Source organism: Zonotrichia leucophrys, chromosome 3 (genome assembly GCF_028769735.1).
Source record: "Zonotrichia leucophrys gambelii isolate GWCS_2022_RI chromosome 3, RI_Zleu_2.0, whole genome shotgun sequence".
NCBI classification, from domain to species: domain Eukaryota; kingdom Metazoa; phylum Chordata; class Aves; order Passeriformes; family Passerellidae; genus Zonotrichia; species Zonotrichia leucophrys.
In genome coordinates this window covers 51260269-51273675 of record NC_088172.1, presented here as the reverse complement: position 1 = coordinate 51273675, position 13407 = coordinate 51260269, and the positions used below count along the sequence as shown (strand labels likewise).

The following is a 13407-nucleotide window of genomic DNA, read 5'->3' as shown; positions in this document are numbered from 1 at the left end:
GACACCCACTGTACAGTTAGATATGGCACAAGGTGTTTTCTTCCTAATCATTTCCCCTGGTAAATAACTCCATTTGAAGCTGTCATGAAGAGGAATGAGGCAGAACTGGAGATGGGTGTGCTTGTTTACTTATAGTTACTTGAACTAGAATGTAGAAAAAGATACTTACCTTAGTGTGTAAGGGCTGAAAAATATTTGGTTAGTTTTAGTTGTCAGTATATTGTGTATTCTTCTTTTTGGGATCTCTCTGACTTCTTATTTGGTAGGACATGTATGCAGATGAACTCCTTCAGTTACTAGTTATTAATCATACCTAGGTAATCTATGGTTTTGTTTCAACAGTGACAGTGGTAATGGTTGCTGTTACAGCAGTAGGAACAATAACAGAGTACGGCTATGGAGCCTCACTGACTCATGGACTCTGCTTCCTATTTTTAGTCTCTAATGAAAAAGAAAAAAAAAAAAGCTAGTAATAGTGTAATAGTGCTGGTGAAATGAATTATTCTTGTGAGATTCAAGACTACCTTGCATGTTTTAGTGTATGGTGGGGCTGTGCTAGTCCTGAAGCCTGGACAACAGGATGTGACTCGGTCATGAGTTCTGTTTTTATCACTGGCACTTGGAAACTCCTCTGGCTTGCTTTAGCATCTGTTACCAACTTGTCTTCACGTGAGAAGATGGGGAGGAGGGTTTGGAGAGGAGTGAAAGCACTGCTTCCAATTTATATCTGCAGAGCATTTTCCTGAGCAGATAATTAGTTCATATATAATTTATTTATTTCAGAGCTTTTATTTAAGTTCCATTTTATAATTTTGAATGCATGTTATTATATTGGGTTTTACTTGTATCTTTTTCAGGAATTCAGTCAGAAGTTGCAGTCTAAGCAGTCAGCTCTCACCTCTGTGACTGAGAAAATGAACAAACTAACCCAAGGACAGGAATCACCTGAACACAAGGAAATAGGAGAACTGAGCAACCAGTGGCTGGACCTCTGCCTTCAGGCACATAATTTGCTCATGCAGAGGGAGGAGGATCTGCAGAGGACAAGGGATTACCATGATCGCATGAATGTTGTTGAAGTTTTCCTGGAAAAGCTCACAAAAGAGTGGGACAACCTGGCTAGGTAAAAAAGGAGTTGCATCTACAAAACAAACTGTGCATATGTGCTGAAAGAGCTGATTACAGAGTGTCTGTAAGTGGGAGCCACTAAAAATCCCTTTTTGCATACTTAATTAAAAGCACACCTCCCTTAGTAATTATCAGGCAATTAATCCTTTCTGTTGAGATGAAGAGAGTTTGACAGGTCAGATCTTTAGTGTTTGTCTTTAGGGCAAGCACTGATTGATCCTGTCTCAGGGTATAGCATTTTCTGATATTTCAAGAATGTTGACTATTTTATTTAAACTCTTTCATTTGTGGTGGTCCATGAATTCATGGTTCATTCACTGGTTCATTTTCACTGCATTATATCTATTTCACTATGTTATTTCTATTAGACTATTATATTAAAGCTTAGTAACTACTCCTAAAGATTTGCAGCTGCTTTGCAAAGGATAAGCACACCAGCTGTGAGTAAAATTGTGAGTGTATTGCTGCTGCTTTTACTGCCATGGAACAAGATTCACTTCAACCTCAACACTTGCTGTTCTTCATATGTGCAATATAGTCAGTATGGTCTGTATTCATGTAAATGTGTATGGTCAGCCTGATGACCAATCAGCAGATGAAAGGGAAACTAATAAATTGTGAAGTTTTCAAATTAATGTTCAAGGCTGTTACCTTCAAGGGAATTTGAAAATGGTAGGTCTTTATATCATATTGATTTCAGTATGCAGTGGGCTTATAATTAATCTTGACCTCTTTTAAAAGCCTGTGCTGAAATAGCATCTAATAACTCATTTTTGTCCTGTCCTTTTTGATAACAGATCTGATGCTGAAAGTACAAATGTGCACCTTGAAGCTTTGCAGAAACTGGCAATTGCACTACAGGAAAGGAGATTTGCTCTGGAAGATTTGAAAGATCAGAAGCAGAAGATGATAGAACACTTAAATCTTGATGACAAAGAATTAGTAAAGGAGCAATTCAGTCATTTTGAACAACGCTGGACTCAGCTGGAGGACCTTGTCAAACGGAAAATTCAAGTCTCTGTTTCAACCTTAGAAGAGCTCAGCTTGGTGCATTCCAGATTTCAGGAACTAATGGAATGGGCGGAGGAACAGCAACCTAGTGTCTCAGAGGCTCTTAAACAGAGCCCTCCTCCAGATATGGCTCAGAGTCTTCTCATGGATCATCTTACCATTTGCAGTGAGCTTGAAGCCAAACAGCTTGTTCTGAAGATGCTTGTGAAGGATGCTGACAGGGTGATGACCAACCTAGGGCTCAATGAAAGGCAAGAACTGCAGAAAACAGTGTCTGATGCCCAGCACCATGTGGCTTGTCTCAGTGATCTGGTTGGCCAGCGGAGAAAACACCTGAATAAAGCACTGTCTGAAAAGACCCAGTTTCTCATGGCAGTCTTTGAGGCTACAAACCAAATTCACCAGCATGAGAAAAAGGTGATGTTTCCCGAACATATTTGTCTTTTGCCAGAAGATGTGAATAAACAGATCAGGACTTGTAAGAATAGCCAGGCTAATCTGAAGGCCTATCAAAATGAGGTCACGGGGTTGTGGGCTCAAGGAAGGGATTTAATGAAAGAAGCAACAAATCAAGAAAAGAGTGAGGTGTTAGGTAAACTGCAAGAACTACAAAATGTGTATGACACTGTTTTACAAAAGTGTAATCAGAGATTGTTAGAACTGGAGAAAAATATTGTTTCCAGGAAATATTTCAAAGAAGATTTGGATAAAGTTTGCCATTGGCTAAAACAAGCTGATATTGTCACATTCCCAGAAGTCAATGTAATGAATTCTAACACTGAGTTATACAGCCAGCTGGCAAAATATCAACAGATTCTTGAGCAATCTCCAGAATATGAAAATCTGCTACTTGCACTGCAAAGAGATGGCCAAGAAGTCCTACCATCACTTAATGAAGTGGACCATTCTTATCTAGATGAAAAACTTAACAGTCTCCCTCAGCAATTCAATATTGTCACTGCTCTGGCAAAAGAAAAATTATATAAGGTTCAGGAAGCAATTTATGCCAGAAAAGAGTATGCCTCTTTGATTGAGTTGACAAGTAAAGCTCTGACCGAGCTGGAAGACCAGTTTATTAACATGGACAAAGCTCCAGCCGCTGTTTCAGCCAAAGAAGCTGTGTCACTCCAGCAAGCCTACAGAGATCTCTTAGATGAAGCCACAAGCCTTGCTGCAGCAGTGGATGAACTGAACCAGAAGAAGGAGGCTTTTCGAAGCACTGGCCAGCCCTGGCAGCCAGATGAGATGTTAAAACTTGCCACACTATATCACAAGTTGAAGAGGCAAATAGAACAGAAAATCAACCTGTTGGATGACACAATAGAAGCATGCCAGGAGCATGAGAAGATGTGTATGCAGTTTGAGGCACAACTAGAGACAGTGAAAAAGGAGCAGGTTAAGGTGAATGAAGAAACTCTTCCAATAGAAGAAAAGTTGAAAATATATCATTCTCTGGTGTGCAGCTTGCAAGACTCAGGAAGTCTTCTGAAGCGAATAACTGAACATCTAGAAGCCCTTTCTCCTCAGGTTGACTCATCTGCTTATGAGACTACAAATCACCAAGTTAAGGCTTGGCAAGAGAAGCTGAAGTCTTTGCATTCTGCCATTGTTGACACGGTGATGGAGTGTGAGAACAGACTTGTGCAGAGCATTGACTTCAAGACAGAGATCTGCCGCTCACTCGAATGGTTGAGGTGGGTGAAAACAGAACTTAATGGAACATTAAGTTTGGACCTCAAACTGCAAAACATCCAAGAAGAAATCCGAAAGGTTCAGATACATCAGGAAGAAGTGCAGTCAAGCCTCAGAATAATGAATGCCCTGAGCAATAAAGAGAAAGAGCGCTACATGAAAGCAAAGGAGCTGATACCTGCTGACCTGGAAAACACTCTTGCTGAGCTGGCAGAACTGGATGGTGAAGTTCAAGAAGCTATACATATGAGACAGGTTAGTCCACCCAAACCATCATTAATTTCTTGGTAACAAAGCTGAAAAAGATAGTTCTGTGGCTTGATCTTTACAAACATCACAAAAAGACTCATTTTAGTAAGCCTACTGTCTTGGCTTTTTAAATTACACAGGCTTCTGTGATTTTATGTTTGTGACTCTCCCTTTTATTTCAGGCTACCTTGAATAAAGCATACAGCCTCTGCCAAAGGTACTACCAAGTGATGCAGATAGCAAATGACTGGCTGGAAGATGCTCAGGAATTTCTTCAGTTAGCAAGAAATGGTCTAGATGTTGAGAACTCTGAGGAGAATCTAAGGAACCATGTTGAATTTTTCAGCACAGAAAGTCAGTTTAATGATCACTTGAAAGTGTTACAAGGCCTTGTGTCTGAGATAGAGCCCTTTTTACAAGTCACAGCAAGCGAACAGCTGGTGCAGAATGTAGCTGCATTGGAGGAAAAGGCCAGAGGGACACAGCAAGAAGCCAAAACCCAGCAAGAGCAGTTACAAAGGTATAGTTTTCTTTTTTTTTTTTCTTCTCTTCCTTCATTTTAAGATCGCCTTGTTCGTAATGAAAGAAATAATCAGAAATTAGTTGACGTTTTTAAATATTTGTGCTACTTTTGAGAGAAGTGTATATTGGGGATTCAGAGCTTTTGATTCTGCTTTCTTTTCTGCCCTTGACTGACTAGTTGTGTGATTTTAAAGGAGTTAATAATATAATTATTATTATTAAAATAATAATTATATTAGGCTTGGAACAGCACAGAGAAGAGTAGGGAATAGTTGTCCTATATTTCACTTGACAGAAGATGTATGTACAAATGAATGAAATTGAAGCAGTTACTTTGAACTAAAAGGAAATACATTTTAACAAACATAACTGTGTTTCTTATTATTCCTGAATGTTCTGAATCCCGTAAGTTTTGGTAGGATTAAACCACAACATAGGAAGAGTCTGAGGAAAAGTCCAATGAGGCCTACTAAATGCTCAGCTGTGTTTTCTGTAAGGCATAGCTGAAAATCAGGAGCATATGCTTCTTTGTATGCTGTTTTCCAATAATCTTTCTTTTTCTTGGAAAGTACTGTGTAACAGCAAAACTAAGCAGTTGCATTAGAAACTAGGTGCAATAATATTTCTGATTTTCAAAATCTTTTTATATAGCATTAAGTTGTTCTTTCTGGAACTGTATTTGTTTAAGGTGTGCTTCTGAGTGGCAGGAGTACCAGACATCAAGGCAGAAGGTGATTGAAGTGATGAATGATGCTGAGAAAAAATTATCTGAATTTTCAGTAGCTAAAGCTGCTTCTTCTCATGAAGCAGAAGAGAAATTGCTAACGCATAAGGTAAGGTACTGGTAGTTGCATTAAATCCTTCTCTTTCAAGTGAAAATTAATGTATAATATGTAGGTCCCTACCTGTGATAACATGAATTTGAGTTTTTAGATCTTTACCTGTAGTACTTAACGGTGTAATAACACACCAAGACATGTTTAGTGCTGTGCAAAACACACATTTTATTTGTGGGGTGACCAAGACACATATCTTCAATCACTTTTCAGCTTGTTGTCTATGTGCCTATGACTGTAGAGAAGTGCAAAGAGTCAGGAGGTTCATAAAAGCCATGGGTCTGTAAACCCTAAAATTACATACCCTTCAAGAAAATCAGATCAATAGAAACATCCATCTACTTTTGATCATGGAACAGGACAGGAAGAGTTTACTAGGACATGAAGAGCTGGAGTTTAATATTAACTCTTGTTTTGTCTAAAAGCAAGAAATATAGCTTGAAAAAAATCTTACTTTCTCATGTTTCAGGTACTACTCAGTTGCCTTAATATAGACAGTCAGTGACACTTCAGGCATGCTGCCAGCTGTGCCTTGTGAAATCAAGAATCTCCCCTAAGAGTAATGTCATGTCTGCCAGGTTAATGAAGGTGTCCTCAAATCCTTGGGCATTTGAAAAGTTCTTAAAGATTAACAGGACATAAATGTACACTTAAACACCTGAATTGCTTCTTCCATTTTTAGACTGTTTAGAAGTCAGTCCTTGCTATGAGAAGGACTCTGAATGCTTATTTTCATCCCTTTTGAGGGGCTATCAAGGAAGAGAAAAGCTGATTACACCAGATTTCTGCTGCTTCCAGAAGCTTGCATTTGGACCAAGCAGCTGTAGCTAATACATTGCCTATGAAATAGAAATAAAGTGAGACCTAGCCACCTCACTTGAAATGCAATACCTCCTCTTCATCTGCTGTGGATGGAGGTGGTTCCCCTTACCTGCATGTTGAATGCTGATGAGTTGGCTTGTGGAAAAGGAAAACAGTGCTTATTTTTGCTTTTTCAGACTCTCGTGTCCATAGTGAATTCTTTCCATGAGAACATCACAGCCCTAGAAGAAAAGGCTTCACAGCTGGAAAAAATCAGCAATGATGCTAGTAAAGCATCTATAAGTAGATCCATGACAACAGTTTGGCAGCGCTGGACACGGCTCAGGAATGTAGCCCAGGAACAAGAGAAAATTTTGGAAGATGCAGTGCAGGAATGGAAGACTTTTAATGATAAGGTAAATTCTAGTCTTGGTAAATCCTCCCTTATAGATAGGTTTTCACTGATTATGCTTGCTGCCTTATTAATCACCTTGCAGTAGAGAAAACTGATAGCAGGAATAACTGATTTTTTTCCTCAGTTCAAAAAAACATAGCTGTGAAAGATCCAGGTTTAGAATCATTGCCTCCAAAGTTTGAACTGTTCTTCTCAATGCATACAACGTATAGTACATACAGAGTTGTTTTGGTTTCTAGTGCTTCTTTAGATTCTTCTGTTTCCTTTCCTCAGATGTTCTGTTCTAGCTTATGTTAACCTCTTCTTTTTTTCTTCTCTCTTCTTCTCTTTCTTCTCTCTTTCTTTTTTCTTCTTTTTTTTTCCCTGAATAATATGAAGTTGGTCCTTTTAAGCATAACAGTGAGGACAGTGCCTGTCGCTGCTAATTGACCATATCTTTTTTCCCCTTATATCCTACCTCGATCTTCTTATCTGTCATTGTCCATTATTAATGCCCAGATATCAGGTTCTCTAGGAATGAGGATAATCATTTTGTTAAATGCATGACTTGTGCCAAATATGGGTGTACTCCAGGGTGGAAGTCTAGTTCCTATGGAAATTAATGCTGAAGATTAGAAGAAGACACCCATAACTGGACCAAAAAAAAAATCCCTTAGCAAGTCCTGATCACCTGTGAAGTGCAAGGGATCTGGCACAGTAGAGCACAAGTCCTATACCACAACTGTTCTATAAAATCTAAATGTGCAGGACTGGGTCCAGCACCTTTCAGTGTCAGTTGTACTAATTTCTTTTGTAATCTTACTATTGACAAGACTGCATCTCTTTCCATAGATTCAGAAAGCCACCATAGCTATAGATCAGCTACAAGGTCGCTTACCAGAAAGCTCAGTGGAAAAGGCATCCAAGACAGAGCTCCTGGAACTCCTGGATTACCATGGCAGTTTCCTGCTGGAGGTGGACCACCAGCTGTCATCTTTGGGCCTGCTCAAACAGCATGCTGTCAGCATGCTTCAGGATGTGGAGGTAAAGCCTCCATCTCAGAAGGAACTACCAGTTATGCAAGAAATCAAAGCAATGCAAGATCGATGCCATAAGTAAGGAAATATTTTAAAAGATTAAGCAAAAAAATATTACCTTGCAATTCATTATTAAGAGCATATCATTTTAATATCATTAACAACTAACATGCCTAAATAAATATTAGCTATTATTTTTTAAATAAGCATCAGTTTTAATTTAAAATTACTTTTAATTAATCTTCAAATACCTTTTTAGCCATTATTTTTTATTTCCTTCAGAAAGAGTATGCTTTTTAAAATAAGTATTTCTTGCCTTGCATAATAATACTAACTTACATAAAAGCTGCATAAACTGTATTAAAATTCCAACTGATTTTAAATACTTCCATTGTTTCTCACATTAACAGTGGTAATTTATCTTTCTGTGTCCTCTTTTATTAGTTTATCACTTTGTTTCACTTGTTTGAAGCACTTAGGTACTAAAAGTAGGTCCTGTATGACATTTACAGAGGAATGTAGAGCATATGCAAATGAAACATAATTTTTCACCTTGAGGCTATGGAAATGTTTATGTAAATGAAGAACATGTCCCTGTCATGCAGAAAACAGGAAGTTTTATGTTAAGTTTTAAGACACATCTCTACCTCATAACTACAGTAAGATGCCATTAAGTGGATCTCCATGGTTGGAAAACAAGTTAAAATGAGAAATGACAAAATTGTAAACCCTGCACCAAGCCTATGCAAAGTTTATTGTGTGTGTTTATAAATAGTTATAGTAGAATAGCAATCCCTGTAGAAAATTCTACAAATCCGTTTTTCACTTACTTAAAATTGGTTTCTAAGATATAGGGTCTGTGATGACCTCCTGCTCATGTAAATAAGGCATGATTCATATGTGCAAGGTTATGCAAACATAAATGAAATATGGAAATATGAAAGATCCATGTAACATGTATAAGAGCTATGAGCAATCCAATAGAACTTTCACAGAGGTGTCATTTTTTTATAGGAGATCCAAGTTCTTGAGGAAAGTGCAGGAATTCTGTCTTAGTGGAAGTGTGGAAATAGGCCATGTTTCGATACTTGATCCATTACTTAACCTAAGTATTCTGCCAACGCAAATCCCATCAATAGGAGTGGAATTTATGTTATTTTGCATTCTAGATATCAATATCAGAGCAGATTGTCGTGCTCTCTAATTAGTGTAGAGAAATAAACAAGTGTAAGATGCAGTTTTTCTGACCTAGTTTAGTAGTTTCTTTTGGAATGGCAGTGAATGATCCTAGTTCATGCCCTGCAATTGCCTCTACAAACAATCAGGGCATTCTGTGGTGATAAGCTCAGATGTAGGGATCTCTATTGTATACATTTGCATTTTTTCAAAAGAATTGCATGCCTGATGTCCAAACATGTAAAACCAAAGAATGGACATGAAAAATTTAATTTATTTTAATTTATTTCTCTGGATGTGGTGCTCTTAATAATTATCTTTATTGTTCAGCATGTTTTGACCAAGCAGTGTTTTTAGACATTGCTTAATTCTTCACAAATAGTTACTGTTTCTTTCTTTCTGAAGTATGCAACAGAAAGTTAAAAAAGGCATGAAGATGGTCAAACAGGAGCTGAAGGAGCGTGAGGAGGTTGAAGCAGAAATTAATATTGTGAAGTCCTGGATCCAGGAAACAAAAGAATATTTATTAAGCCCTGATGCTGAAGTGGACATTCAGCTCCAGGAGCTGCAGGTAGGCCACATTTGTCAACTTCTAAATCACAATATTTATCTTCATTTTAATCTGCTAGTGAATGTTAATAGTTTCAAAAACCACTACAAATTCAAATTACACTATATTCATTTAATAATCCGATATTCATTTAGTAATTGTTTACTAAGATGATATTCATATGGTAATAGTTTAGTAAAATGAGCATTTTAGTAACCCACTAGACAAATTAATAAAGCATGAAGTAGATGATGGACTGTGATATTTTATTATAAAGATGTTTAAGATGTATTCTCACTGTTCTTAACAATACTTTTTTTCTGTCATTAGTCTCTCTTTGGTGAAGTTACTACTCATCGTCAGGCTGTTGAAAAACTGGCTGAACAACAGCAGAATAAATACTTGGGGCTTTATACCATTTTGCCTTCTGAACTCTCTCTTCATTTAGCAGAAGTTGGACTGGCCCTCGTTACTGTGCAGGATCAGGTAAAGTGCAGTAGATAAGTGCCAGGCAGATCTATATTCTTTCTTTGGGCTTTGTAACTTGGAATCCTGTGGCCAAACTGTGGCAACACAGAATAGTTTTATTACCTTCATCCTTAGAATTAAAGTTAAATGAAAATTATTTTCTTTTAAGGAGGAGTGATTTCTGATTATTGAATTTAATTCTTATTGTTGACAGATTCAAACCAAAGAAAGAGAAACTCAGCAAATCAAAACATTGAATCAAGAGTTTGATCAGAAAATCCAGGGGATAGCAAATGAACTAAATACCATTCTTTCCAAACTGAAAAAGAAAACAAATGATATAACAAAAGCTAAACTTGAACAAAAGGTAAGACAAGGCTTTCCTTATGTGGTTATGCCATAAATTTTTCTTAATTGGGAAGCTTACTTCATACCAAACTGTTGTTTGTGAAGACTTGGAGAATGCAGTTTGTTAATATAGTTCAACAGAAGACTTATACAGAAATGAGGGTTGACTGAGGAGATTTTTAAAGCTATAGTCTTTGCAAACTGGCCTACACAGGTAACAGAATTTGAAGGAAGGAGCTGAGTGTTAAAGTCAGATGGACAAAATTTCACAGTTCCTTTTCAGTAGTGAGTATGACTCCAATCTGGGAAAGCCTGAGGAACCTTCAGACTGCTCCTTGTTCTTGTCTGTACTGAAAAGATCATTCTTTATTTATGATAAATAGATCCATAGAATTTTACTTGTAGCCCATCTCACATTTAGTTCAACAACGAGGTAAAGTACTACTCATGCAATTAAGAGTAGTGCAAAGGGTTCTTGGTTATTTTTGAAGGTTTTCTTAGTCTTAGGTGTGTACCACACTCAGGAAAAATCATCTGTACTGAAGTGTAATGGCCAAATTAGGATTACCATATGAGAGTAAGGGATTTTGGGGAGAAGAGAGATGGAAAAGGGGTGGCTGAGGGTTTGGGGCTTTTTTTTGTTGGTTTGTTATTTGAAATAGGCAACGATATACTTGACTGAATTACTGTCTGAAATTAAGCAAGGCATACAAAATAGGAGAAGATTCAGTATGACTGGTATGTCATAAATTACCTGTTTATTTTCATGAGATGCTCAAGATGTTTCAAAGTACTGTTTACTTTACAAGAAGTGTCACTAAGCTATATCCCTGGTGTATCTCCTTGATTTCAGTCAGAAAGCAGAAAACCAGTGAAATCTGCTTTCTTATGTTGCATAAATTAAAACTCTCTGTCACTGGAGATGAAGTAATGTTCCAACTGATTTTATGCGTTTAGCTGATAGTCTTGAGACTGGGTTGGCTTTGGTTACAGCAGTAAATATTTTTATATTAACATTGAAACAGATTGTTAAAAAATAAAATAAAAATTTGTTTTAAATCCATGTGACTCAAGTCAAATGGATCCTTCCTTCACAAACAGCATATAAATTCTGCATAGTATATGTAGTAAATGCATTTATTTATGCTTGCTGTAATGTGTGTGTCTTTGTATTTAGATAAGCAGTTTAACATCTGTCTTTGTGTCTACATGTAGACAGTTACGTCTCCAAATTTGTGGAATAATACTGACTTATCATGATGATTGGTCATATCTTGCACTCTGAGGTGTGTCTGCCAGGACAGCCCTAACCTGAAGAGCTTGAAGTCACTTCTTGAGGCACCTGTAGCAGTGCTGTGAATTATTGCAGTTTAAATTTGTAGAAATAATTGGAGAGAGGCTAGGCTGTTTGTCCAAGCAGTGGGACAGGAGGCAATGGGCAGAAACTGATGCACAGGAAGTTCCATTTGAGCACGAGGAAGAACTTCTTTACTGTGTAGTGTCTTTGCACTGCAGCAGGTTGCCCAGAGAGGTTGTGGAGTCTCCCTTTACTGGGGATACTCAAGAGCCTTCTGAACACAATCGTGTGCCATGTGCTGTGGGACAGCTCTGCTTGAGCTGGGAGGTTGGACCAGATGACCCCACTGTGGTCCCTTCCAACCTGACCTGTTCTATGATTCTGTGACTTCTTTTTTTTATTTTTCAAAAACAATGAATTTTTAACACCTTGGATATAAAAAACAAATACAAAAATACCCAGTAGCATCTTCTTAAGAAACTGTAGCCCAAGAGTATGTTTTGAATCTATGGGAAACTTGAAAAACTTTTTAGACTTCCTTTTCAAAATAATTGTGACTATGATAGGAAAAATTGATTTTAAACTGTGTTTCTATTGAAACACTCTAGCACAATCAGACTGCTCCTGCATCAAGATCATGCTATGAAAATGCAAGTTTCAAATTAAAGTTTTCATAATCCATTAATTAGTAACTACATTTTTATGAGTTTATAACCTTATATTTTAAGACAGCAATAAAACAAACCCCTTTTCAAATAAACAAAACTCCTTGTCATGGCAGTCTGTGCTGACAATTGGTTTCAGAAACAGACCCAGAAGGATGCCTGAGAACAGTTAATGTAACACTGAAGTGACTCAGTCTTTGGCTACGGCAGGGAAAACGGTTATCCATTCTAGCCAGGAAGTCGGAGGAGAAAGAGTAATGGCACATACTTAAGAGGTGACCAAATATCCTGCTGTTCTGCTTTCCTGCTTAAAAATGGAAAAAACTACGGAGACTTTGGACAGGCTATAAAAGTTGCAAGTTGGACTAGAAATAATCAACCAAAAAGCTACCACTTCCTGGATCACTGATTTTATTGTTTTTCTGCCTAGATCCTTGGTGACGAGTTGGACAGCTGCAATATAAAGCTGTTGGAGTTAGATGCATCAGTCCAGGACTTTGCAGAGCAGAACGTACCCCTGGCTAAGCAGCTGGCTAACAGGATAGGGAAACTCACTGCACTGCACCAGCAGACCATACGGCAGGCTGAGTACAGAGCAGCCAAGCTCAGTCAGGTATGATTTTAAATCCTTCCTGCTGTTTCCTCTCGGAGCCAGAGGAAGCATGGAAACACCTCATTTTTTATCCTGGAGTTATGCCAGACAGGGCATTCCTTGACACATCTGCCTGTTATTAGTCAGGGTTTGCATCACATTCCAAAGAGACACAGGTCAAATCAGAGAGTAAAATAATTCTCAGATGCTACTTTAACACCCTCTTGCATGAATCTCCTGCTGTTTGGTTCCTTTGGTGCCCTAAAAAGATTGTAGATCTCACAAACAGTAGCATGCTGGAAATAGTACCTCATTGTGCTTCTCAGGTTCTCTGTTTTGTCACTCTTACCTATATTTGCAGCATTAAAAGCAAAATTAAAAAAAAATATTTTGCTTTAGTCCCAATCCATAGAGGTTGAATATAACTTGTACATTCAATAGAAAAGCCTGTATACAATGGCCCAAATAATGCATTATATTTATGCAATATTTTGGTGTTCATAAAGATGTGTCCCCTGTGGTTCAAAGTCTCTGAAAATCTTTGTCTTTTTTTTCCCTTACTTGTTCTTAGCCCCAAAAACCTCCAGCTAAAAGCAAATAAATGGATTTTCTATGGTTCTGCCATCAATACCCCAATAAAT

The 13407-nt window shown here is 37.7% G+C and overlaps 1 protein-coding gene across 18 annotated transcripts in view; it reads left to right on the top strand.

Moving 5' to 3' along the window:
* The window catches only part of SYNE1 (spectrin repeat containing nuclear envelope protein 1), a 295365-nt gene that overhangs the window by 176173 nt on the left and 105785 nt on the right, over nucleotides 1–13407 (top strand). For all 18 annotated transcript variants that reach the window (XM_064708165.1, XM_064708183.1, XM_064708172.1 and 15 more), the window contains 10 exons: nucleotides 858–1123; nucleotides 1926–4086; nucleotides 4263–4600; nucleotides 5291–5435; nucleotides 6437–6655; nucleotides 7486–7748; nucleotides 9252–9417; nucleotides 9727–9882; nucleotides 10079–10231; nucleotides 12605–12787. In XM_064708165.1, the coding sequence (XP_064564235.1) occupies nucleotides 858–1123; nucleotides 1926–4086; nucleotides 4263–4600; nucleotides 5291–5435; nucleotides 6437–6655; nucleotides 7486–7748; nucleotides 9252–9417; nucleotides 9727–9882; nucleotides 10079–10231; nucleotides 12605–12787 (4050 nt within the window). The remainder of the gene's footprint in view (nucleotides 1–857; nucleotides 1124–1925; nucleotides 4087–4262; nucleotides 4601–5290; nucleotides 5436–6436; nucleotides 6656–7485; nucleotides 7749–9251; nucleotides 9418–9726; nucleotides 9883–10078; nucleotides 10232–12604; nucleotides 12788–13407) is intronic.